The 27,022-nt window shown below is 44.7% G+C and overlaps 1 protein-coding gene across 1 annotated transcript; it reads left to right on the plus strand.

Annotated features, from left to right (window-relative positions):
- Window positions 1-1,159: 1,159 nt before the first annotated feature.
- Window positions 1,160-19,364, plus strand: VXN (vexin). The gene is made up of 6 exons (XM_038128662.1): window positions 1,160-1,295; window positions 4,239-4,294; window positions 10,446-10,572; window positions 13,650-13,711; window positions 15,383-15,468; window positions 16,295-19,364. The coding sequence occupies exons 1-6, from the start codon at window positions 1,232-1,234 to the stop codon at window positions 16,479-16,481; spliced, it is 582 nt and encodes a 193-aa protein (XP_037984590.1). The 5' UTR covers window positions 1,160-1,231; the 3' UTR covers window positions 16,482-19,364.
- Window positions 19,365-27,022: the final 7,658 nt, after the last annotated feature.

The raw sequence follows: 27,022 nt of genomic DNA on the forward strand, positions 1-27,022 counted from the left end.
ATCGCACGGTTTCCTGGGACAATGCCCCCGGCCCCGCAAAGGCTTTGCTGCCCTTGGACAGCAGGAGCCTGCCCTGGGAGGTGGCAAGTGACAGCAGCTTCTCTTCGCTCGCTGCTTTCTTGAAACAGCGACACCTTCCACTCAACCAAAATGCTTCCAGGCTCAGGATGTTTATTTGACCAATATTTATTATTTCAAATAAGAAACGTTCATCAATATGACAGTGACAGCCCATGTTCACTGGCACTTTCCATCTGGGACTGTTGGTGGCAGACATCTATAGGAGAAGACAGCACTTGTTTTTGTGCTAATTAGACACACACGTGGTGGTAATGAAGGCTATTCATTAGACTGATATAATTTAATATCATTATTCACACTTGAAAGCGCTCCAGCTACATCAGTTGTTGGAGCCTGCAAGCCAAAATTTTCTGTCTTGGGTGTCCATGGCAGCATTAAGTCACCAGAAGTTGAGGGGGCTGATATTCATAGAGGTGAAAAGGAACAATTTCTGATGGGAGTATTAAGAAATGAAAAGCTTTGGCAAGAGCACCCTTTATTGAAGTGCGTAAATATGGGATTAGACCCCAGAGCCATCAAGTCAGGAACCCATCCATGACTGAGCCACCTTTCCTCCCCTTGCAACCACAGACGTGTAGGGGGCATGGAGATCTATGCACATCTGCCTTTCTTAGACATATGCTTTTGAAAATTTGCTTTGAAAAACCCAGGATTCCAGTGTTTCTTTATGAAATGAAAAGGTAAAGCACAAAATGTTTTTCTTAATATGCCTAGAGTCATCTCCTCATTATGTGTAAGGAACAAATTTTTTGTGGTAAATATGTTAAAGTACACATTTAACCCAACTTATTTCAAATATTTTTGCTTCTGTAAACATTTGCCAATAGATTAGACTTTAGTTATTAGCTATTTATTGCAGAGGATGCTCCACACTGGTAAAAGCAAATGTAAAATAAAATGCTCCTATCTGAGTAGAGGCTTAAGCAAGAGCTAAATTAAATCTTGGTGTTAATATTATTCATAGAAAGGCAGATGGGAGCAGAAAATGTTGCAATGAAGAATATGGAATGAGATGAGATCACAGCATCAGTCTGTCCTTTGTAGATCTGGACAATGATCACAGAGCCAGATTGGATTAGTGAAACCTATTTACCAGAAGTTCAGAGCGGTTGCATGAAGCTGAAAGGCAGTCAGTAGGGAGAGGTGGAAAATGCACCAGATTTACAGCTGCAGCGATGAAAATTTAGAAGTTTTCACTGTGATTTCTTCCAAATGTGAGTACATCAAAATCTAACAATGGCTGTGGTGTTGTCTTTTAGAGGGATGGCATTTTTAGCAGCGGGGAAATATTTGAGGAGAACAGTTCATCTGTTCTGCTGTGCCGTGCTCTGCCGGCAGCCCAGCCCTCGCTGCTGCTTTCTCAACCTAATCCGTGCAGGTGCTTCAATATTGTGGCTCTGTAAAATCTTTACTCTGGCAAAATTGGGAGCTCTGGAATCGGTGTTGCTGTACCTATGAGGTAACTGCTAAAGTGACAGCTTGCAACTGTGTGGCTTTTCTGTGTAATAGAAAAGAGAATTAAGTCCTGCGAGCAGTTAGAAGTGGGTGAAGTGCATGAATGTTGAATTTAAGTCTGCTGGCTCAATAAGTGGAACATTTCCAAAGCCATGCCCTGGAAATGAATGCATGATTAACATTAATTGCTTCTAATGAAGAGTAAGAACCGGACAAAGCCCAGCCTGCATTTGATTGAACAAATTAGTTTAAACTCAATGGCTGCATATTTCAGCAACAAGAAAGCAGGGAAAAGCAGGGAAAACAAATTGTGGGGCCAGATCAGATCTTTACTTGCAAGCTGCGAGCATGAGCTCTCAGCTGCTTAATTTTGGAATATAAGTGGAAATGACAAAGTGAACCATCACTGTAATTGTATTTGTTGCCCGAAATCTGGGCTATACGTACAAACATCCTTTTGCAGGTAAATCCACATGCATCATCTGCAAGAATTCGTTCCTCTCTTCCTTCTCCAGCTCCCTGCAGAAATTGGTGTTTGCAGGGACAGCCTCGCAGCCCCACTGTTTGCATTGCTGCCATTGTATTCCCACGCAAGTGGGTCACCTCTGGCTACTTCTGTGATTCACCCTTCTTTCAATGCCTATTCAAGTAATTGCATGTTTGCTGGTGCTGTGATTTCCCTTTCATGCCTTGCCTTTCTTCAGCCCTGTAAACCTTTTGCCACTCGTTCTGGCAGACAACCGGGGGTGAGGGACTGTGGATCATATGTACTCTGAAAGTAGGCAAATTTATTACTGTTAGGCACATTTATGTGGTTTTCCTTTTGCACTAGCCCGGGTAGCAGCTATAACAGCACAAGAGCACTTGCTTCTGGTAGAAATCTCTAAAAAACTGTACTCCTTACACTGTGTGGTAAAATACCTAAAGTATCAGAGAGACAAGAAGATAATTCCTTGCATCAGTAAACTTTTCTGCACTTCAGTGTTTTGCTTAGAAGCAATTAGTTTAGTCCTCACACAGAGAAATTCCAGAAGCGAAGGTGATGGGAGCAGCTTCAAAAACAACTTACAGCGTATTCCTAGGTTAAAAAAAACCCAAACCACCTTCATTATGTTTGTCAGGCTTTCATCCCACACTCAACATGGTTTAAAATATAAAACGTGTCCTGCAGGAGAAGACAGAGAGGATCCCTGAGGATATCACACTGTGCAGAGCAGACTGTAATCACACTGACAGCTTAGCACACTCCAGGCAGGCAGATAACTTCCTTGTGACAAGCTCAGTGTGGAAGTGCCCTGCGCTGCAATGGGCTGCTCACAGGGACCCTCCCATTTTCCTGTCCTGTTTCACTACAGCCACAGCACAGGCCAGAATTTCCTCTCCAGAGGGCTCCTAACGCTCAGGACTTGCATCCTCACCGGGGAGTGGAGGGATGGCTGTTAGACACACACAGACACACACAAGCTGTCTAGGAAGATTGACTTGGGTCTCACTGCCAGCTCTGCTTGTACCAGAGCCCTGGAAAGCCCAGCCACTTGTTATTGCTGCCATCTGAGGAGAGGAGTTTGGCTGCAGTAAGGAGCAGCCTTGGATGACCTCCAGCTGCTTCCACAGCTCCAAAACTCTGCACACAGTAATACATAGCAGCAATGAGCACTGCAAGTGAAATGTATGCCAACAATGTAAAGGAGAGCTCACCTGGGGAGTAGGAGTCACCCATCATCCTGTGACAAACCTTCCTGGCTCCTCAAAGCCTTTGGATTATACAGGGAGCCTAAATAGGAAACCCCCATTCACGTGCCTTGCCCCCAGGGTCAGCCTTTAGAATTGGAGTTAATTCTCCACATTTGGCAGCTTTCTGCAAGCCTGTTTCTGTCACTAATGGCTGAATCCTGTAGCTCTGGTAGCCTGAACACAAGGCAGGGTAATATATGTAATGAGGGGGAGAGCTGGGAGTATCACACAGTCCTTCAGGCCAGTTTCAAGTGCAACTCAAGCAATAAGAGTTTAAAGAGCCTTCACTTAATCCAGTAAAACCATCACCCAAAACCAATCATTTCAGTCCAGACAAAAGCTTGGCTTGTGGCCCTGACATCCTGTGCGTCCATTGGCTAGTGGTTCTGTGCTTTTGATGTCTTCGTGGGTCCAAGAAATAAAAAGTGTAAAAAAGACTTTAGGGAAAATGTCCCAAGCTGAAGAACTGAACAGGTAATTTTGAGAATTGAAAAATAAGATTAGGCTTAGTGCAAATGCTGTGCTTTGGACATCATGCAGTGAAAGCGAAACAACGTCATGAGGGACTATGAGCTTATTGATAAGGTCTCCAACTAGATAAAATCATAATAGTCTCCAAGTTAACATATACACTACTCATGTCCTCCTGAAGTACTGGCAGGTGGGAGGCCTGATCAAAACTGAGAAAGGAGGAGGAGTGCTCCTCCTGGAAGCCAATGGGAGAGGTGCAGAAACTTGGGATGGGCTGTGGCCCTGTGGCCACGGATTTCTGTCTTGTGTAGCCAGAGCATGGTCCCTGAGATCACATCAAAAGGGACTTTTGGATTGTTTCAGCTGGAATCTTCCTTAAACCCTTTCTTCTCTCCCCTCTTCCCACCATGCCCACAGTGAATTCTTACAGAGGACTTGGGGGGGCATGTGTCCACCTCCACAGCATCCTGACCATGTTCCTGTTCTTCTCTTTGCAGCATGTAGTCCTGCCCGAAGACGAGCCAAAGCTACACAGCACATCTTAGCAAAGAGTGTAAGAAAAATCTCCTTTCTTCTCCCTATTTGATTTTTTTTTTCACATTCTAGCTGGCAATGCATACCCTCAAAAGTGCTGTGGGTAAAGGGGAAGCAGATCTTCCTGGGTAAAGAGGTGCATCCGTGTCTGATGTAGGGAGGGGGGTGGAAAACAAAGGAGGAGTTTCTGTAAAGCTGCAATTTATTTACAGAAGTGATCTGAAACAAAACAAAACAAAAAAAAAAACCAAACAAAAAACCAAAACAAACCAAACAAAAAAAACCAAACCAGGTTTTGCGATGCAGAGCCAGTCAAAATGAACATAGTGTGGCCATCTGAGGGAATCACAGACTTCATTACTGGTCATAGAGCCTTCACAGTAAATCCAGAGACACATGCAGGAATGAAAAGTAAGCAAATCACACCAAATCATATCAGTGTTAATCAAGTAATAATAATAATCATGTTTATCCCCTGGTCCCAGCAGTGTTTGCCTGTCCCTCAGCCTCGGTGCAGAGGGCACAGAGGAACCCCCCAGATTAAAATAACTGAACATTTTTCATGCTCTGAGTAAATGTCTTGCAAGTTCAGCTGCTTTCACACATGGGTGTGAGGTTTCTTGTCTTCAGAGCCAGTTTTTCCTCCTGAAATCCACTTGACCCATTCACAACCCCTTGCACAATCTTTTAGCTGATTTGCAGGAACGACAGTCTCTTCTGCATATCATAACCCTTCTTACAAGTTTGAGACTCTTCTGCCAAAACATTTCTTCTCACCACAGACCTGTCTCTTATCTAGCACTTTGCTGAAGTATTTTGCTCCATGGCCTTCACTTTTTCCATGCCCTTTCCTGCTTCCCAAATCCATCCTCATTTTCCAAGAGCCTTTTCTTTGTATTCCTGATTCCCTGATCTCCCCGCAGAACTGTAGGTCCTCATGCTTACCACACTTACCTGTGCACTGGAAAAAAGCCTCATCACATTCACTCCCAACCTCTCTTTTGGTTATTAAAGCAGATCACAGGATCCCAATACATCACAGGACACCTGAAGTGGTCCCCAGGAAGAGTCAGAAACATGTCTGTCATTTTTTGGGTAGAAACTATGCATGTGTATATTTTCCCAAATTGTGAGAGTCTTGGTTTGGTTGGTTTTGTTCCATAGCTCAGGCTGAGTTTTCAAAATTACTCTTCATTCCAAAAGAAAGATGAGTCAGACTGCTGGAGTATTATTCAAAATAAGCCATCTTGAGATACCCCACTTTCATTTGTTAAACCTTTGGTATCTATTTTTTTTCCATGTCATATAAAAATAGATAAGTCCAAACCAAAAGTGAACTATTCTGAATTGATGAAACAAAATATTTGGATAATTTAACTTTTTTTTTTTTTGGACAATATTTCTCATAGAACTATTCAGCTGGCAAAGTTCACCTGGCTTACATCAAAATCAAAGGAAATTCTGTGTCTGTTACCTTGTTCCAAATCTCAGTAGATAGTTGTTACTACTAAATGGAAGCACCTAATATTTAATTTGGATTGGATCAGCTGCTGTGGCAGCACTGTACTCATAAAAGCCCAAGAAAACAAGATAAGAAAGTCCCTGTTTTGTTGCTATATTTTAAGAGGATTGGGGTTTTTTTTTTCCCCTTTGGGGCTTTCCTGACCCCAATTAAGGATGTCCTTTGATTGGCTCTTAGTCATGATGCAGTCAGCATCCTATTAGCAGTGGGAGCACCAAGCCTGAGGAATGGTCTGCAGCTCCAGCTACGAAAACAAGGATGGCTCTCGAACCAAAATGTTTGACTGAGCACAGTCAACTCTCAGACATTCCCCTTCTTCAGTGGGATGCAGCTGCTTGCAGCTCGTAAGCAAGCATTGAAGTGAATTGCACCTACTGGAATAGACGTGCCTGTGGGGAAGCTGTGATTGCCAATTTCTAGACCCGCAGAAAGGTCGCAGAATGATTGTTTATTTTTCACTTTTACGTCTGCACCTGCAGTCAGAGCTGTAGAAATGCCTCAGCTAACATAAAATCTTCTGCTCTGGTGATTGCAGTGGATGCACAACTTTAATCCTCAGCAAGGACAAAAATAGCAACCAACGTGGACATCTGCCAGACCATTTTTTTCACAGCAGAAATACTCAAGCAGTGTAGCATTAAGTGATTTAACATTCAAATTACTGGCTGTGGGGGGTAACTTCCATCACATACAAGAACTCATCCCAAAAGCATGATAATTACTGTGGAAGGATGACAGAAAGGAGGAAGCACCTTTTTTTTTTCCAGCTGAGTGTTCACCAGTATGTATATTTGCAGTTCCTATTGTCTTATTAAGAGTTATTTCCAGTGGTAGTAGATCCTTTCCTTCTCTTCTTCTTCTTCTTCTAGCCTCAAAATCCCTTGGGTAGAACTGTCTGGACACCAGTACCTGTCTACTTTGCAAGAAAGTAGAAAGTATCCCTGTGCATGCTAGAGCTGTTACATTAAAAATCAGCTCAGCATTAGGCCATCAAAATAACTTAACTCTAAAAATCTGAAATTTTCTCCACGAACAAGCACATTGTTGTTCAGACTCAAACTTTCAAAGTTTTATCCAAAGCTAGATATTTTATTGTTACCTTTTCTGGATGGTTGTTGGTTGGCAGTGGGATTTTAAGTCCAGGATCAGGATGGTTGGAAGAGCCTCTGTGTGACTGTCTTGCATCCTCTGTGCCCCTTCCCTCCCAACACATCTAATTCCAAAAGTGGGTATGCCAGGCCTCAGTGCTCTCATGTGCATGGCAAAGTCCAGACAAAGAGAGTTTGCTGGGTTCTGATTTCAGAGTCAGTGTCCTGCAAACAGACTGGGCCAGTCAAGAGATTTACAGGTTCTAAAATCAGTAGGTTTTTAGAGAGCAGTTTGCTAATTCTGCATAGTTTGGCTGACTCTGTCATTTGCACAGATTTAAATTTCCTGGTATGTCTAGAAAAGAAAAGTGACTCCCAATTGATCCTACTACTTTACCCTAGGTACCCTAGAGAAATGTCAGCTCCACTTTAGATCAAAACCAAGCTACAGCAGGTTTAGTTTCCTGACCTAGATAAGTCTTTACATATTACAGTAATGGGTGAGGTAGCCAAAGTCACTGTGAAATCTTGAATTAGGAGATAAGGAACTCCCAAAGTGTGCTACAACCAAATGCTGAAAAAAAAAAAAAAAAAAAAAGCTGCAGAGAATATGTTATAGAGATTGCACTGTTGTCTCCAGCTGTAATGGAAAATGGCACTGTAACTTATTTATACAGGTTCTGCTGCTTGAAGGTGTTTTGGCATTACTGATATCATATGTAACAAGGCATCTCGAAAACATAGACAATGTGCCTAAATAATTCTTGCTGTTAATCAAGATATAAATCCTCTTCTTTTCCCCAAACTGTATTTCATCCTGTGCAACACGTAGGCAGAATGTTAAGTTTCAAGTCCGTGGTGGTTTACACTGATCAAATAAGCCACTTTCAGGATTAGAGGTGACTGCAGCCTACTAGAATCCTACTTACAAAAAATGCTCTTTCCATGACGGTGCAAAATAAGTGACTGTAGGTGTCTCAGTAGCAGAGGGTTGATGACATTTTCTGTCACACCAGCAAAGACTAAGTGTGACCAAGAGCACTGGTCATTTTTCCAGAGATGGTGGGAAAAGCTGAGCTTTGTGGCATTCCTTGAAAGCTGGAAGAGCTCGGTTCACATGAGGCAGACTCCAAGGGCTGTCATTAGAGCCCCCTGCCAGCCACAGTCTCCTCATATCAGTCCTGAAGATGGGAGTCTCCACTGGTGCCACCGTGGTGAAGGGGGTGATGCCCTGGTGAGCAGCTTGTAAGGTTTGTGTGGTCAGGGCATGTGTGGACACAGGAGCCTGCAGCCTGAAGGAGCTGCTGCAGAGGGATGGGGAGATGCTGGAACCGCTCCAGGGGCAGCAGGGAGGGAGCCAATGCCAACAGCTTAAGCAGCAACAGGAGGCCTCTCACAACCAGCATCACCCTCCTTAACATCGGAGAAATGCTGAGGCTCAGCTCTGTTGGCAGCTCCAAATTTGTGATCAGGACAGCTGGGCACTTGCTGCAGCCTCCTTTAGCATGAGCTTGTCTTCAAGGACATCAGTAGTCCTTTTAACTTTAGCTGAACACTGGACATGTCTTTAAGTAGTTTACAGCACATGGAGCGTGTTGGGCTGTGTGTCAAAATCTGCAGAAATAGGGTGAAACTCCTATCCAGCCTTGGATTAGGCTTTGGTTGCCTTACCTGCCTTTCCCAGAAGTATTTTTGCCTGTTGTTGGCCAGTTTCTGCTCCTCGTCCTACTAGTCAGTAAGATTTAGGTAATGTGGGCTTGTCCAGACTCCTGAGGCTACATGGAGACAAAAGAATTAAAAGTGGTTAGGTTGGGATTTTTCTTCTTTCCTGTTTTGGAAAACATGGGTTTGCATGTGTTGTTATGTCTGTGTAAAAAATCATGCACACAGAACATTGCAGATTAATGGCAAATTGAATTAAAACTTAATTAGAGGAAATGGACACCTCGGTGTGAGGGGACATGCTTGAATAGGGTCTTGTTTTTATCTTGACTGTGTGTTAGAAGACAGAGCAGTAGACACAATTAAGGCTTTTTCTATGTCAATAGTGAGCTGGCCAGTTTTTGGTCTCAGTCTTGAGGCAAAACAACTATATTTATATCTAAAACACGTAGACACCAGCTGCCAGTCATCATCTACATGCAACTAACTGCTTTTCTCATGGTCTTCCAACATAAGTCTAATAGGAAACAGTCTGAATAGTTGCCACATGTCTTGTTTCCTTGCTGGTTTGGATCTTCACCCTGTTTAAGTGGCTCTCAGTATGACAGCAGCAAGTCTTTAGGGAAGAATAAAAAAAAACCCAATAAAGTATGAAACACTTTGTCCCTGCTGTTGGAACTTTGATCTTCTTGAGAAAACTCTTTCCAGACCATCCTGGAGAACAGTCCTGACCAATCCACTTCTTTGAGGTGTATCCCTGTTTTTCCAAACTCACATTAGCTCTGGCATCCCCAGTTGCCTGTGGCAGTACAGTGAGTGCCAAGGCTTAGTCTAAATTGGTTAGAAAAGACCTTGATTTTGTTCGTGCTTGTTTTCAGAGACTGTGGGAGATGGAGGTGGGGTGGGGTGAAGCTCGAAGTTGCAGCTGTCAGTGAGTTGTGTCTGTGTGAGCTAATGTTTGTGAAAATTAATCTCTAGGAGCACAATTCCTCTCTGCCTCCTAATCTCTCCAGTTATTTTTCAGGTAAAATATGCAAGTAAGTTCAAAAGACAGAAGAGACCATAAGGAAACAGCATTTGTAGTTTGCATTGCATAAGTTTGACTGATTGCCCAAGATGTGATGCAATAAGAAAATAAATCTGAGCTGTCTCAGAGGCATTCCCTATTCAGTAGAGCTTGGAAAAGAGCGCATTTCAGCCTCCTGAGGAGAATACAGAAAGGTGCAACTATATTGCCACGTCTGGGGTCACCATTTATTGCCACGGGTCTTCTGGGCAGTCTGGACTTGGTGAAGCGAAGGAGAGATCTTGACTCCATTTCAGAAGGCTGGTTTATTATATTATGATATATATTACATTAAAAAGACCACACTATAACTATACTACAAAGAACAGAGAGAAAGGAATCATCAGAAGGCGAGACAGGAATAGAAAGGAATGAATAACAAAGTTCTGTGACTCCTAGAGAGTCCGAGAGCTGCTGCCTCCTCGATTGGCCCCCAAGTAGAAACATCCCACATTGACCAATCGAGAAAGCACCTGCTGCACTCCACAGTAGCAGATAACAAATTGTTTACACTTGAAGCTGAGGCCCTCTCAGCTTCTCAGGAGAAGAAAATCCTAGCAAAGGGATTTTCACAAAATATCACAACCACAAAACTAAGCAGCTGGGTCCCAGAAAGACCCAGCAGATTTTCCCATACTTCTATACACAGCACAGAAGCTGGAGCCAAACAAAATCCCCCAAACCCCTCAGTCCCCACCTGACAAAATCCCCTTTGGATGACAGCAAAGCAGCAGGAAGAACGAGCATCCTTCCAGCTCCCCCATGACCTCAAGAGACCACCTAACCCCCGGGGCCGGGTGTAACGGGGTGTTCCCCTCTCTCTCTGCTGCAGGTGGTGGCCCTGTCAGAGCGGCGGCCGCAGCAGGGTGACCTGCTGCAGGTGCTGTACGAGGAGGAGGCGCGGGGCGCAGGCTGCGGGCAGCGCCCAGCCGGCCCCAGCAAGGGCGCTGCCCAGCACGGTGAGTGCAGAACCAAACCCTGCATCCCTCCCTGCATCCATGGCCTTTCCAGGCGTCGCCAGTCTGCCGGTTATGCAGAGAAGCAGGGCTCTTCGTTGTGTACCTGGGGGATAATTCCGTGCTTATGTGAAAAAGGCCAATCACCCGTTCTTAAAGTTTTAAAAGTTTAATAGTAATAAAATGGTTATAAAAATAGTAATGTAATTAGAGTAATAAAAATTTGGACAATTAGGATTTAGGACAATATGAGACAATAAGAACAAAGAGTTACGGACAGTCTGGGTACCTTTTTCTGGGCAAAATAAGCCTGAAAAAGGACACACGTTAACAGAAGATTAACCCTTAAAAACAATAGCCTGTTGCATATTCATACATCTCATACATGATGCATAAAGTCCATTCAAACAAAGGATTTTGTCTGGTCAGTGTCACCTTCTTCCTCTGAATCCTAATGGCATCTTCAGGGCTGAGCAAGGCAGGGAGAAGTTTGTTTCTTCCGATAATGGAGCCATAAATTCTTTTTCTCTGAAAGATTTAGGTGTCCTGTGGCTGTTATCTCGGTGTGAGTCCTCTCTTTAAAAAAAAGTATCTTACATAGCACAGTTTCTATTTTAACATTATGTTATAACCTAAAACTATATTTAACACACTACTTAAGAAAATTATACGCATAACTCTCTAACATAACGCATGTAATATTCATTTTAATATTTGTGAAAAGCCAGCCATAAAATACACATTTTTCACACACTTAAAATATCCAGTGGAATGAATGAGATAATGACCATGGCATTGCTCAATTTATTCAGAGTCACAAACACTCCCTGACAATATTTTAGAGATGATAAACTGTAAATTACTGAGTTTGCCTGAGTCATCTTATTATATAAGATCCTTGTTCAGTTGCTTAGAATCAGCTAGAACATAATCATCAGGGATGGATTTTCAGATTCTGGATGTCAGCCACAGACCTGATTTTTTGGCAACCAAAGCTTGTTCAGCATATTTGTGAGAAACTGTGAAGGAAAAATAGAGCTTGCCAATACAAAACCAAGGAGATGAGTAAACATAAACAGAGTGGCCATTCAGCTCCTCCAACACTGGTGTGTTATGTTTGGAAGACTGAAGCTGGAGCAGGGCTTGCAGTTTCACATGGGATGGCCTTTTAACCAAAAACACATCTTTTGCTCTCCTTTGAAAAATCACCCAGATGCAGTCAAGTCGTATTTCTTTAAAGAAATCCCACATGGCATGTTTTTCCAAGGTAAATTGGACATTTGGATGTTAAAGGTTGCTAAATCTCCAAAGCAGGTCCATGAAGGTGCGTGTTCCTCACATCACTGGTGTGCAGCCACACTGCACATAAGCCATCCTATTAAGAAACAAACCAGACACGAGTGGGGCCTGGGAAGCTGGAAAGGAAGAAACTGAGCCTGGGACCATAGAAAAAGATCTCAAAAAGGTCTCAGGACCAGAGCCAAGATGTGGCTGAAAAAAGAACAGGAGCTTCAGGACTGGAGCAGGGGCAGGAGAAGGAGTGGCTGGGACTGGCTACAGGGTAAAGGATGGCAGAGGGCCAGAGAGGCAGAAAGGAGGGACTGCAGGTCTCTGCTGTTAGGGCAGATGAGAGGTAAAGGATGGCAAATAGATGCAAGCAAGAGAAAAGCTGTAGGAATATAAAAAGAAGAGCAAAAAAAGGGGGGAACAGGTCTCAGAGGGAGAAAGGGAAATGAGTAGGCAGAACTTAGAAATTAAGCTTAAATTAGAACCAACAACAAACGAACAAACAAAAGAACACAGATGAGGCCATTAGCATGTTTATTGCTACCATCAGAAATTCTGCACGAACAGCAAAGCAGAAGGACAGTCCATTCCAGCATGAGAGAAGGCACTTCTGGAAGTGGAATTCACACTGCATCCAGCCACCACTGCCCTGAGGGCAGCAGCTACAAACCTTGAAGCCATGAGAACTTTCCTTTGCTTAGATATTTTGCTAAAAGTTTGCAAGAGCATTTTCTGTATCTATTAAGAGGGACAGGCTGGAGGGAAGAATCAGACAAAGTAAGAGAAGCAAAACCAAATAAAAAGAAAAAATATGGGCATGAGCTGAAGCACTGATGATCCACTTGCTGAATTCTGTTAGTGCCTAATGTGCACGATGAGAGGAGGTAATTGCATTAACTTTGACGTGAGGGATACAGTAAGGTACCTAATGGAATTACTGGAGGGGGGTGGAGCAGGAAGAAGGAAGCTGGTTTGGATATTTATCACGGGCAAATATTGCCCCCAGAAGGAGGAGACAGTTCCAGTTGCTAAGTCATGCTGGAGACAGCACAATAAGCAGCACCCTGGCTATTTCCAAATTTGCTGTCATTATTTATATTCCATTGGTCAAAGCAGTAGAGAGGTCCACACTCCCACTGCCAAATAGAAGGGTTTGGCCTCATGAAAAAATCCGGCATCCCTCACTCATATATTTCCTTGGCACAGTGGGCAGGAATGTCAGTGAGCATTTGTCCATGGAAAAGTTATCGGATGAGCAATTACTTGAAACTGAAGGGTAACCTTCAGAGCTGAGGACAGCAGAGAGAGAGATGTCACTCAGCCACAGGCAGAAAGGTGGAAATCCCTCCCTGTGACAGAGTTGACATAGCACACATCTCTGCCCAGGTTAAAATCATTCCCCAGAGCACTACAGAAGGGAGAGAATGATCTCCTAGGCAGGACAAATCTGCAGTGGGGGCTGAGGAGCAGCATTTGGACTCTTTGCTGGTAGAAATATGTGAGTGTTTACAGAGGCGGAAAGGGCTCCCACTTAGCTTGGTCTGCTAAGGGCAGCTTGTCATCTTATTTGAAAAGTCCAGGAGCAAGCTGAGAGACTTTCCAGAATGACTTAAGCAGCTCCACAATCACTTATTTTGACATCACAATAGATGATCACTCTGCTCTTTTGACTGTAATCAAATCTGGTGGGACTGTAACCTGTATCAGGGTTTCACTGCACCAAAGGAGGTTTCTCCTACAAGCTGTGCCAATGGGATAATTGCACCTGATACCGTGTTTCTTATGCTTTACAGTGGGAATTACTCAACAAGAGTCATCCAAGTCCTATAATCACCTGTTGGATGGAAAATCTCTGGTAAGCAAATAGAGCAAGACCAGCTACCAACGCATCTTAAAGCCTGGTACCCATCAGCGTGTCCCGCAGCAACAGCACGTCAGTCTGTTGCAGCACCTGCAGATTTCACAGCCCTTGTTAAAGCTTGAAACATGATTCATGCCAGAGGATCCCTTAGCTGGGAGCAGAGACTGGCATGGGACAGAGAACTGCCCCTCAGGAACCAGGAAGAGTGGTGGGATGGATGGCTCCTGCTCTGGATGCTCAGCCACCTGCAAGAGCTGGGAGAAATTAGCCTCTTGTCTCTCAGGGAATTGCACAAATTGGGGAAAAAAATAATTTCTCAAGTGGAATAAGCATCAAATAATTTGTTTTCTCCAGAAGGTCAACCTGACATGATCATCTCTAAAGTCAGAAACATAAATAAAGAGTTGGGGAAAGTTATCACGCAAATCCCCAAAATGTGTTCTCTAATAGACAGAAAAAAATATTTTGGTTAAAAATTACTCACCTTTACTAAAGTGTTGTCCCTGCCTTTTTTGTCTTACACTGCCCCCCCCCCCCCCCCTAATTTTCATAGTCTCCACATTTAACAAAATCTAACTTTTTCAAAGAAAAAAATTATTTTGAATAGTTTCTGGCCAACACCAGACCATGCTGTTGAAACTTTATGGTTTCAGAGGCTCTTTTGGATGGCTGAAGCATGCTTGCTAGCTGATAGCTGGGCTACACTTAAGAAAAATGACAGTACAAGACTTAAGGGTTGTTAAAACTCATGTTATTCAGTGTAATGAATCCAATTGAACCTACCAACAATTAACATAGTTAAATTTCAAAGGACACTTGCAAAAACATGATTTCAAACATCTCTAAGTCTTAGGATACTTGAAAAACACACCTAAATGTATCCAGTCTCAGATTAATCCTAGGAGTAATTGTCCTAGAAAGCTTAAGACTAATTATGGTAGTGACAATAATATGAACTTTTTTTTTTTCAGGATTGCCAGTAAAATCATTAAGTGTGCTTATTGCCTAAAATAATGAGATTACCTCACACTTTTTGACTTTTCCTATTTCTGGGCAACACACATTTAAATTTACCATCTTGGAGGATATGCTATTCTCAGAGACCTGTTTATGGGGGACCATGACTCAGCTCTGGTGGGCAATTTATCATCAAATAAGACAAGGAGGAAGTGGATGATTAGGCCCTTGTGGGGCCGTGGCAGAAGTGGAGCATAAGCAGGGTGCCCCCACACCACAGAGTGACACAATGAAACAGGGAAACTCCTTGGAACACTCAAGGAACTGTGATGGCTGAGACATCTGCTTCCCAGGCAGCTGTAGAGGTGGAGCAGCAAGAGGCAGGCTGCTCACTCTGCAAAAAACCTCACTGCCTCAGGAAGTTAAACACAAAAACAAGGGAATAATAAGCTCTGCAAGTGTCCCTTCTTTGATGGGAGGTGTAACTCCGGCTCACTCAAGTCCTGGGCTGAGCTCAGTGAGAATATTCACGTGAGCAGCTGGCAGTTGTGTGGGTGAGAGTTGGGCCGTCAAACCCTTAACCTGCTTTCTCTTGTTGAGAGATTTACAGCCTTTATTGGTTTTCTTAAAACAGCCTCTTTCCTCAGATGAACCGGTGTCCCCACTCATCAGTGGCATTTCCTAGTGATGTGCTTTATCCTCCCACAGATTGCTCCATCTCCAGTTGCCCATATCACAGTGAAAGCTGTGGCTGTCACAGGCTCGCCCACACGCGACCGCACTTCTACGGAAGAGTAAGTCCTTCCCACCCTCCAGACGTGCCTCTCGTTTCCCAAAGGCAGGAGAGGTTGCTAAAGGTTGTGCTGATTTTGTCATCAGCCATGGCCATTTATGCAGCTATCTCTGTGCCCATTACAGCTCTACTTTAACACTAGGAAAAAAGTTATCATAATTCAAAATAAAAGTATTTTCCCCCTAAGAAGTCTGTAATATTTGCCCTAAAATGTGATTAGAAAATCTAATTAATTGAAGGAAAAAAAATCATGTCTTAAAGTCTAATTAAGGGACAGCTTGACCATAGTACAAATGCACTCATGACCAGGCAGTTAACCCAGACATGGGTCTGGGTGGGATGTGAGATGCCACCATTGTCACCTGAGGGACAGTAACTAGCTCATTGTCACAGTGTCCTCGCACTCCATACACAGAGATGGAGGTTCCCCTCAGCCAGTGGAGCTCATCACTGCCACATGGTCCCTGGGGCTTTGGTGGAAGGGCCCAGCTCTCTCCTTGGGCAATCCCCAAGTTCCTTGTTGGGTGGCAGCTGCTAGAGAGGATGCACTTGGAGTGGTCCCACTTGCAGCCTGTCCCCTTGTGTCAGGTGTCCCCTCTGATAGCAAGGGAACAAGGGCACCAAGCTGAGTGGTGGCAGCTGCAGCATCCCAGCCCCCTGACCCACAGAGCCCCTGCTCATTCCAGACTTGCTGTCCCAGGGGTGGGCCAGGCATGGGCACACCTTTCCAGCCAGACAGCTCTTGGTTCTGAGGGGCTGGTTGCCATAAGCAGGGAAGAAGGGCCAGGGAGAAGCACTCTGCACACATCTTGTGTTTTATTTGTTAGCCACAGGCAGCGCTGGAGGAAGACAAATGAGTATGACCTGTCCCTGCCACCAGGAGCAGAAGCTTCCCTGCCACTGACAGGAGGCAACCTGTGTGGGACACCCAGCCTCCTGAGGAAGATGTGGATGAAGCACAAGAAGAAGTCAGAGTACCTGGGGGCAACAAACAGTGCCTTTGAGGCGGACTGATATGGCTCAGCATCCCTTGGAAAGGCAGAAGGTCCTTTAGCAGGACAAGGTGCTTTAGGATCAATGAGGGAACAGACACAGCACAGCTCATCCGGGAAAATTATATCCTTTTTATTACTTGATGCCATTGCCTCAGAACAGTGGGAGAAAGGCTAACAAAGGTAAAAATGGTGAATATGATGCAACTCAATGGCCTTTCCTTGTTGCATTACACTAAAATCCCAGCTATCCCGTAGATTTACCTCTTGACTCAATGCTGAGACTACTGCTGACCCACTCACCATTTCCTATATCCTGTCTGAATGAGCTCGGACTTGCACCAAGAGAAGCCTACGAAGAGGTTTGTGTATTCCTGCAAGGCAGCAGACTGATTACAGAGTGCCATTAAATCCCAGGGATCTGCTTGTGCACCACTGCCTGTCGTCCTTCCCCTCTCATATCATGAGATAAAAACCTCATCTTGCGATATGCTTGGCTGAATGACACATGCTGAACATCACTTTTTCCTTCAGTTTTGACGTTTCAAGGCAGGAGTGAAAGATGCAAAAATTCTAAAACTATGGGCCAGAACTGAGCAAGTTTGCAAACATATGCACCAAACTTTGCTATGTGACAAATTATTTGTGTTTTAAGTTGTCCCGCTAGATCAAACTATCAGCAACAGGATACCCTCAAGGGACACTTTTTGCCATAGAACCTGCTTGTAAGTGAAACGGTAGTCAGCAATTTACCCTCCACCCATGTGGTAAAGGATATTACATTAAGTGCACAAAACACTAGGAGGAAGGAAAGTATGTAAATGGTGCAACTAAGTGACTAAGTATAAGATATTTGCATGTAAGAGACCTGTGCTTATGAATAGATGGTTTTAATGGGATTTGCTTTAAAAACATTTCTCTCTCTCTTTTTTTTTTTTCAATTTAGAAATTGCTAGTCAGATCCTCTTCAGTTTTTCTCTCAAAAAAGAACAAAACAATTTAACAGAAAAAGTTTTCACCACTGTTATGGACGATATTAGCCATGAGTGAGCAGTACTTGCCCTCTGTGAGTGCTCTCCTAGTTATTATAAAAAACCACTGGTTTCCCTAAATACAGAAGTTTATATTTAAAGTCAGAGGAGGCGTATCTCCTGTTGTTTGTAGTAATGATGACCTCTAATCTAACCGCCGATGCACCCGGGCGTAAATTAAAAATAAAGGTCTGACTCTGTGACAGCAGCAGAGGGAAGGAGCTCCCATCTGCCACTTGCTTGCCTGCAGCCCGTGCAGTGAAATGCACTGAGATGCCATCACAGACAACGCCATGGTAGTGAGGGGCACCTGGCCCTAGTCAGGGGTCACCACCTCAGGAGTATCGAGACACCACCCGGATGGGAGGGAAAGACAGCCAGGACTTCTGGCTTTGCGTTGAGCAGGGTGGAGCAGCACACAGGAGAGGTTTGCAGCTTGACAGCCTGAGCAACCAAAGTTCATGGAATGGGAAAACAGATGGAGCAGGCCAGTAGCTTTACAGAGCATATAGTCTGGACAGCTGCAAGGATGGCAACAGCAAAAACCTATTAAGGGCTGGACATGGTGGAAATGGTAGTAGGATGGGGATGGAAGTTCTTAATTAAAAAGGTACTGTGGTTTTTCGTACTGCTAGAGCCAAGTCAGTCCAGAGTGTGCCAAGGAGAGGGAGGCAGTAGACCTGCATGAAACACCTCTGTCAGCCCTCCTGTTCAGTTCTCCATCACTGCTCCAGTCCCAGGCTCCTCCGTCAGAGGTGCTCAACTGGCCAGAGGAAAACTTTGCACCTCAAAACCACACAGACTCTCCCTCTTCATTACCAAAGGTGAAAGTCCTTCTCTGGCCCAGCAGCCCAAGACAGGTATGATCTGCTCTCCAGCTGATTTTTCTTGCTCCTGAGAAGGAAGGAGAACACAGTTCCTCGTGAACCTCGTGCTGGCAGTGGTGACCCAGTGTCAACCGCGTGTTCTCTGCGCTGGCATGAGAGAGCAATGCTGAGGCCCACTGAAGGCTGCTCACCTGAACAGTTCCCTGTGAGAGGTTTCTCACAGGGGTCCACCCCACCTTCAAATTAGAGCCTGGCACACTGATCCTGTGCAAAAGTCTGAGCACCCTGACCCTGACAACCTCATGTCCTCTATGACTGAGCCAAGCTGGAGCCTTGGTCAAGAGTTTCCTGAAACACTTTTTACAAATATCACAAACCACACTTCAGCCCCCTCCTCAGCCCATAGAACTCCTGCCAGAAACCCATATATGTATTTTTGCACATCTAGGTAAACCTAGTAAATTCAGTAGGACTGCTTCCCTGCATAGCAGTACATACATTCAAAGAGTTGGGAGAAGACCAATCACTGCTTCCCTTGTTTTGGTCTCATTTCCTAAATAAAAGAAAAATAAGGTTGATGGACAGACACTGGGAAAAGTCCATTTACTGAATTAGGTGTAATTGAGAGAGTGAATATTTGTGGTACCTGCCCTTGTAGTTAACATGGCCCAAAAGGTACTCAAACACAGTCCAGGGCAGCAAGAGCTTTGCTTGTTGAAGAAATTGCATTGCAGCAGTAGTATTTAATTTATTAATTAATAGCTTTGAGCAGTATGAGGATGAAGGTGGAGATTATTAATATTTCTTCTCAATAATTGCTGTATTTTGACATGTGTATTTATGCTTTTCTTATTTATTTATTTATTTATAATTTGGATCTACAAGAGAAGGAGTTATTTACAAGAAGCATATTTAATTTCCTTGTATTCCAGGAACTGCTGTGGAGAATTTTTGTATTGTAGTATTTATTTTATTGATTTAAAACTATGTTCTATTCTTAAAAAAACAAACAAAAACAACAAAATAAACAAATAGCATGTGGTTACATATGGATCTCAGAGACTTAGGAGTTTTTGGGAAGCATTTAGTGGCAAGTAAAAGAGAGTGTATGATACTGAAAAAAGGTGAATCTCTGATAGCAAAGAACATGAACTTTGTTCTCCAGAGCCTGAAAGTGTATCTGTGAGCAGCTTCAGTATTATAAAACCATTTTGTTATCAGATGTGCAGAGTAAAGCCCTGGCACTGTCAGCAGCTAGAAATCAGATACACCTTTACACACCTGACCTCAAGCACATCCCAGACACAATATTTGTGTCACCTCCCTCCCTTCAAATAAGAGTGCCAAGACAGAGACTCCTGAAAGGGATTTAAGGCTCTGGTAGAGAATAAAGCCAACAGAGTTGTCACCAAAGTCACTGAACTTACCTCAAACACAGCCCTGGAGAGCCCCTGCTGAGAGCCCCTGCTGAACCACAGCCCAGCCTGAGGTGGATGGCACAGGAGCACAGGAGCCCAGCCCAGGGAGGGTGACTCAGGACTACAAGTGGAAAGAATTCAGGATACAAGGAAAAAAGCTTATGGTGTGGGCATGGTCCATCAACCCAGACTTCAAGCTCTCCATTAGAGGATGACTTATTCCCTGCCTGCCACACTACCCATAGTCACACAGCTCTGGTGAAAAGTTGTCACATTTCTGGCTCTTCCATTACAGACTATGTTTAGTATGAGCAGCCAGGGAGTGTCCTCTTGGTGAGTGTCCACACCACAGGAGCTGCCACAGATTTTTTCCAGGACCTGGCTTCTGCTGGGAACTCATCTGGGAATACCTGATCTTTAGCTGTGCATTAAAAATACCAGCATGGAAGAGGATGTGGATGTGCAACATATTTTCCAGATGAAGTCGTACAGAAAGCTGCGTTAGGTTGACTCCAGCACACCGTCAGAAAAATGTGAAAGAATGATTACAAAAATAAGTGAACTTTACCATTTTTCCACCAAAGACACAAGCTGTTAACTGTGCAGCCAAAGGCATTGCCTCTGGCACTACCAGACACAAGCCTGATGCTTAATTTATAATTTATAATAATTTAATAATAATAATTTATAACATCTGTGAGAAGATGCATTTTTCAGACCTGTTTCATGCCAATTTAGAATTTGGTGTTCCCCAAACTAGACACTCACTAGGGCACTGATCTGAAAGAGACTGCATGATGACAGCCCATCCCACTTACAGCCATTTATAATTCATTTCCCCCCTCAAAAAAAAAAGATTTCTAATTTCTCTCCACCATTTCAAAACAATCTTTGTGGTAGAGCTACTCACTTAAAGATGTATAATTATTTTGCATACCCCTTTATTTAAATAAACTGTAGGGAATTTGTGCTGGGTTAATATATAAAATAATTCCTACTGATGCATGAAAAAACCACCTCAGATATGCCTTACTCGCCTTTCTTCCGCTTTTGCTCTCATTTTACACATCCTGTAGCAAACAGGGTTGCCAGAAGAGTCAATCACAGACACATCACTATTTGAGGGAATACCACACACTTTATACAGAAAATATTTAAACTCAGACATTGACATCAGCAGAATACTGATTTTACTTCTGTAAGTTACCCAGTCAGAAAAGTTGCAATGTCAGAACTTGCACACACAAAAATTGAAACCAGTCAGATTTCTCAGATGAGACCCCTGATAAGAAACTCTACAAATAATACAGATGTCAGATAGACACTGTTACCTATGCAAAGATTTTAGAATCTCAGCATTAACTCTAGAGATGATTCACGAGTGAGCAGCTAAACCCTAAACCTTTGAGGTGAGTAATGATGTTATTCTGGGCAATCCCAGTCTCCTACTTATGATTACCTCCTGTGAGTGCATAATCAACGTCCTGGTAAACTTTCACTCCACTGGTATCTTTCCCAATTCTTCTGCCAGCACATGGTGAGCTAAGGTGGGTGAAAGTTTGTAGCCCTGTAAAGACACATGTTTGCCCTCATACACAAAGGCAAACTAATGCTGATCCCCACGCTGCAATGGCACCATACAAAACGTGTCTTTAATATCAGTAGTGGTCATGACCCTGTGCGCCTGCTCCTGGATGGGGGCTGTGAGCTCAGTGCTGTTTGGTACAGCTGCTGGTAAGGGGTCTGTGTCAGCACTGAGGTGGCAGCAGGTAATCTCCACTTACCATTTGGTTTTCACCATTTGGTTTTCACACTGGCCAAACTGGGAACTGGAAGCTGAGGGAGTGGAGATAACAATTTCCCGTTTTCTCACATCCTCTAGGACTGGGGCAATTCCCTCCCAGGCACCCAAGGGCAGTCAATAGGGTTTGACACTTGTAAGTTTTGAAGGGGGAAGATTTGGGGCCATCTCCAACAGCCTAACTTGGTGGTTGGTGGTTCCAAAGGACCCCTGGCACCCCACATTGTCATGCCAAGTTCTCCCTTTCAAAGCATCCAGTCCCAGTAAACTGAAAAGGCAGTCCCTGTTGCCAAGGTAACAGTTATGTCAGCTTCTTCTCCCAGTAACATAAGAATAACTGCAGTGGTAGTTACTGCCTGTGACACCCCAACACATTCACTACCAGCAAGGGTGGGACAGCCCCTCAGGTGGTGGCATCTTGTTTAGTCAGGGCTGACACCTGGGCCCCAGTGTCCGCTAAAAATGTTTGCAATTTGTTTTGGGGTCCAGGAGCTACCATCAATAGATGTCTCCGTTTCCATTACCAGCGAGCTGTCCAACATAAATCAACACAGCTGCTGCTCCCCTGCACACCTCAAGGGAGAGGAGCTTTCAGTTTCCCTGTTTTATTTAGCACACTTTCTTCCCTGCCTGTGTTGATTAAAGGGGGTGTGCTCAGGCTCACATGACATTTCTCTCCCCTTGGCTTCTCGGACATTTCGTCCAGCCACTGTTATACCACCTCTTCTAACTTGTCCAGGGGAAACCATCCATTACTTTCTAGAGATTCCCTTCTGCCAACCTTGTGACCAAATGATTTCTTGTGAGTGGGAGTTCTCACCCAACCTGATTGGTACGGGGATGAATCCTGTGGGAAATCCTCAGAATAAATCAGGTGGTCAAGATTAGAAAGAAATATGAGCAGCAATTTTGAGGTACTGCCATGGTCACCTTGGCATGCCTTTCCCAGCCCCAGTGCTCCTGGAACTGTAGGCTCTTTGACTCTCTCTACCCTAACCCTAACCTAACCCCGATGGCAGCTGGACCCTGGGCCAGAGGTCCTCATTGCCATGGGTGGCACAGATTAAAGAGTGTGGAGCTGGCAATGGTGGCACCCTGCCCTGATGCCCTTGTAATGCCTTTTCGAATGCCAGTGTCCCTGGAGCTGTAGGCTCTGTAGATCTCTGTATCCTAAACCTGACCCTCAGGGCATCTTGTCTGGGGACAAGACAGGGACGGAGGTCCCCATCCCCATGGGTGGTCCAGATTAGAAAGATGTAATATTGGGGCCCTGCTGGGATCACCTTGACATGCCTTTTCCAGCCCCAATGTTCCTGGAGCTGTAGGCTCTTTGACTCTCTCAACCCTATCCCTAAACTCAATGGTATTCAAAACTTTTTTTAAGTGGTAGAATTCTTTATTTAAATATATGGGCACACATATCACTAATATAAAAACTGAAGTATTTATAAGAAAAAAAAGGAGTTGAATGTTCAATTCAGTGAGATGAAGGCCCAGAAAACCCCAGGAATTCAGATCAAAGGGGGACAATTCAGGATGAAATAGAAGCAGTGTGAATGATGTGCCTCTTCTTAGCCATCCAGGTTGGGGTCCCTACTAAAAGAGACATCATATTTAACAGCCTTTAATTAATAAGCCCTGTGGAGTAGTACAGGGCCTCAGAGCTGTTCTAAAGGAGGTAGATCAATGCAGACACTTGCTGGCAGCCCCCAGTCCCAGCCAGGTGTTTCACCACATCAGACCTCCTGTCCTGCAGATTCACCTGCCTAACATTTGACTCTGCTTTATTTTAGACTGAGATTTCCCTACTGAGCCGTCACGTTTTGCATAGCAGTGAAACAGCAAGAGGCAGCACACAATCTATTTGTCTGATGCTCCCTTTTTTGGGGATGATGGGGTTCACTGGACCATAAAGCAGAAGAGACATGCAAAGGCCCCTGCAGCACGGAGAGTTCTTCATTCCTGTGTCTGACAAGGCACTTTTGGGTGAAGTGAGCCCTGGGGCAGCTGTGTCAGGAGCTGATGCTGCAAAACCAGACACACTGCCTGTGATGTGCCAGCACAAGCAAAGGTGGGAAACAGGAAACAACAGTCTCCTCACCAAAGGTGTGTCCTTAGTAACAAGGACCACAGTAAACATAGCAAAAGCTTGAGAAATCACAGCCCACTTTGGCAGTGACCTTAAAGATCATCTAGTTCCTAGCTCCTGTCGTGGCCAGGGACACCTTCCACTAGACCAGCTTGCTAAAAACCAGCCTGACTTTGAACTCTTCCATGGATGGGGCAGCCACAACCTCTTTGGGCAACCTGTTCTGTGCCTCACTATCCCACAGTAAAGAATGTCTTCCTAATATCTAATCTAAACCTAGCCTATTTCAGTTTAAAGCCATTCCCCATTGTGCTATCTGTACTTACCCTTGACAAAAGTCCCTCTCCAGTTCTCTTGTAGCTCCCTTTAGGTACTGGAATGCTGCTCTAAGGTTTCCCAGGAGCCTTCTCTTCTCCAGGCTGAGCAGCTCCAACTCTCTCAGCCTCTCCATAGGAGAGGTGCTCCAGCCCTCTGAGCATCTTCATGACCCTCCTCTGGACTTGCTCCAGCACATCCAAATCTTTCTTATCTTGCAGGACCTCAGAACTGGACACTATAGTCCAGATCAGGTTTCACATTACTTATCTACAATGAACTCCTATAAACAGTGTTCATCAGCATTCAGACTCTCACAATGTCTATTCATTTAGTCTCAACTGCAATATCTAAAAAATCCAAGCCTGGCTAACAGTTTTTAAAAATAATTTACAGATAGGAACACCAAGTTATTTAGCTGACAACAACATACTGGAAGTGGGTCATCCCATTAGCTGGAGACACAAATATTCTAGGGGGGGGAAAAAAAAGAAATAAGCCTCAAATAATTTTCCTCCATGGACAGACCCTTTGACATGGACATTCCCAGCAGCTGACATGCTGGGCTTTTGTGCCTCAGTGCACCAGCCTCATGTAGCATAGACAAAGGTCTGTGCAAAGCCGATGTGGGGCAGGCAAGGCTGTGAAGGAAGTTTGCTGTGATCCATCATGCAGGGCTGCAAGGGGACATTTGTTTGGTATTGTTGCACACACCTCAGCTGACACCTGATTGCTGACTCTGGCTGTGAGGCTGTTCTGGAGGCACAAGGCTCTCACCAGACACAGGGTGTCCATGTGGAAAGCAGAGATGCTCCGTGGCTGTGCAGTGCCTCAGGCAATGCCCTTCCTTCCCTGACTTCCACCACCTAAAGAAATGAAGTAGTGTGACAGAGGGGTCACCCCAGCTGTGCACAAGAGCTACAGTCTTGTTGCCAGCACTCCAGCACCCACCTTGGCCACATCAATCCTCCCTGAGGGTAAGGAGTGGGAAACAGCCATGCAGTCCCTTCCTAGGCACCCCATAGAGCTGAAGGACTCGGCCCATTCTGCCTTCCTCTGTGGCTCGTGGCATTCCCAGCCGTGCCACAGCCAGTGCCCACATCTCCTCATGCCAGGGAGGGCAGGTCAATGCTTGCACAAAAGTTGTAGCAAACGTGTGGAACGGGTTCTGGCCCCGCTTGCACACCAGCCACAGCAGCTGGATGGAGGGCCTCTCTGCAGCCCATGGCCTCAGCTTGAGCTCCCAGGGTTAAAAACACCTTCCTGCTGCTGGGCTAGAGACACGTGTAATGAAAGCTCAGCCAGCATGATCAGTAAAGGTGGAAACACTCTGCATCCAAGCATTGGGGGGGTCAGCAGCCTCAGCCCATCAATAAAGGGTCAGGTAAACCATTCCTCACCCACTCCAGTTGCTGAAGCTGGCACCAGCAGCTCCGTACAGATAGCAAGGTAAGGAGGAAGACTGCACGTTCCAGCTGATAACAACCCTTGTGCAAAAGCAAGAGAAAGGGCTTATTGCCACAACTCTTGTTTTTAGCCATAAACAGCTGGCTTACAGCAGCCTTGCCACTACACAGCAGCCCCCAGCAGGCATCTGGAGTGTTGTATGAATTACCAGTGCAAAAAACACACACCAGCATTGTCCTGACACAGAGCACAGCTCTGACACCAAGTCAGCTTCACTGATTTTCTCAGCCTTCAGGTCCCCCCACTGGGTTGTCCAGGTCCATAACCAGATTTTGGGGATGCATCACCTTCCAGAAACCCTGCAGGGATGTGGGAGGGGGGTGGATGCTCTTCCCAGAGGGTGGGAAATCTCTGCCCATCCTTTCTGGATATCCTCGAATGGAGAAGAGAGGCAGGCAAGCACCCAGGTGTGCAGAGGTAAATGCTGCTTTGCTTATACACAGGCTCCATCTTCATATCTCTCTCTATGTCACCAGCTAACTTGGCTGGCACCATTATCTTCTGACTCATAGGTGCCTGCATTTCTCTCAGGAGAATGTTGGTATTAGCAAGCTTGCAAATTGCTGTTCTGCAAGACATTTAAAGCCTCAGTAAAAGCAGACATCAACAAAATAAAAATCTACTCCAGCTAATCCAGGTGCCTAAAAATAGGGTACAAAACTGCTCTGCTGTTACAAACCTACATGTATTTATAAAGTCACAGAATTGCATCACAACTACTGAGCTGAAAACTTCAACAATGGCTGCTAATATAAGATGGGAAAAAGTAAGTTTCAAAACTCAGACAGAACAAGCATAAAGCACACAGCTCCTGACAGCCCATGGACTGCTCAGTTTCCAGTAGTTCACCTGTGACACAAAGCCAGCACATGATGCAGTCATCAAAATGCTGAAGGAGGCCCTGACCAGTCCTAACATCTGGGACTGTGCCCTGCTGCCATGGAAGCCCTCTCCACAGGCTCCAGAGGAGGAAGCTCACTTCATGCCAGAGGAAAACACTTGCCTTCACAAAGGGGCAGTGCAAGCTTCAGCACAGTCTGTGTTTAGTTGCTCACAGTTTTGGACCTGATACTTTCCGTGAGGAGCAATATTTTTGCAAAGAACTCAAAAAAATTTGAACACTTCCTTTTTCCAGGATCTGACAGATGCCAAAAAGCCCTCTGTCCTTTAATCTCTTTTTTGATGCACCATAACAGACTATTCAACAGATGTTTGGGGTGAAGTTAGAGGTAAATGAGATTATGGAGCCAGTTTTATGCAACAGTTTTATGCAACTGGTCACCCAGTTACAGCAATCACTTTTGTCCCTAGAAATCATCAGGTCAGCACCAAAACCCTTTTAGTAGTTCTGCCACAGAACCCACAACAGAAGGAAAACTCCCAAGTCACCTCCTCAGCATCTAGTTGCGCTCCCAGCTGGAGAGCTGTTAGTTTAAGCAGATTATTTCAGAAAGCAGCACATGCACGGGCCCTGCAACAGCCCTCTGGGGCACAGGACACAGCAGCTGCCTTACAGAGAAACGCTTCACATGATCAAGGAGTTCTTGCCCCACACTTGCTGCATAGAGGGTAGGTGTTGTACAAAACCACCCAGTGACACACACACACACACTTT

The sequence above is a fragment of the Motacilla alba genome, chromosome 2 (assembly GCF_015832195.1).
Source record: "Motacilla alba alba isolate MOTALB_02 chromosome 2, Motacilla_alba_V1.0_pri, whole genome shotgun sequence".
Classification (NCBI taxonomy): Eukaryota; Metazoa; Chordata; class Aves; order Passeriformes; family Motacillidae; genus Motacilla; species Motacilla alba.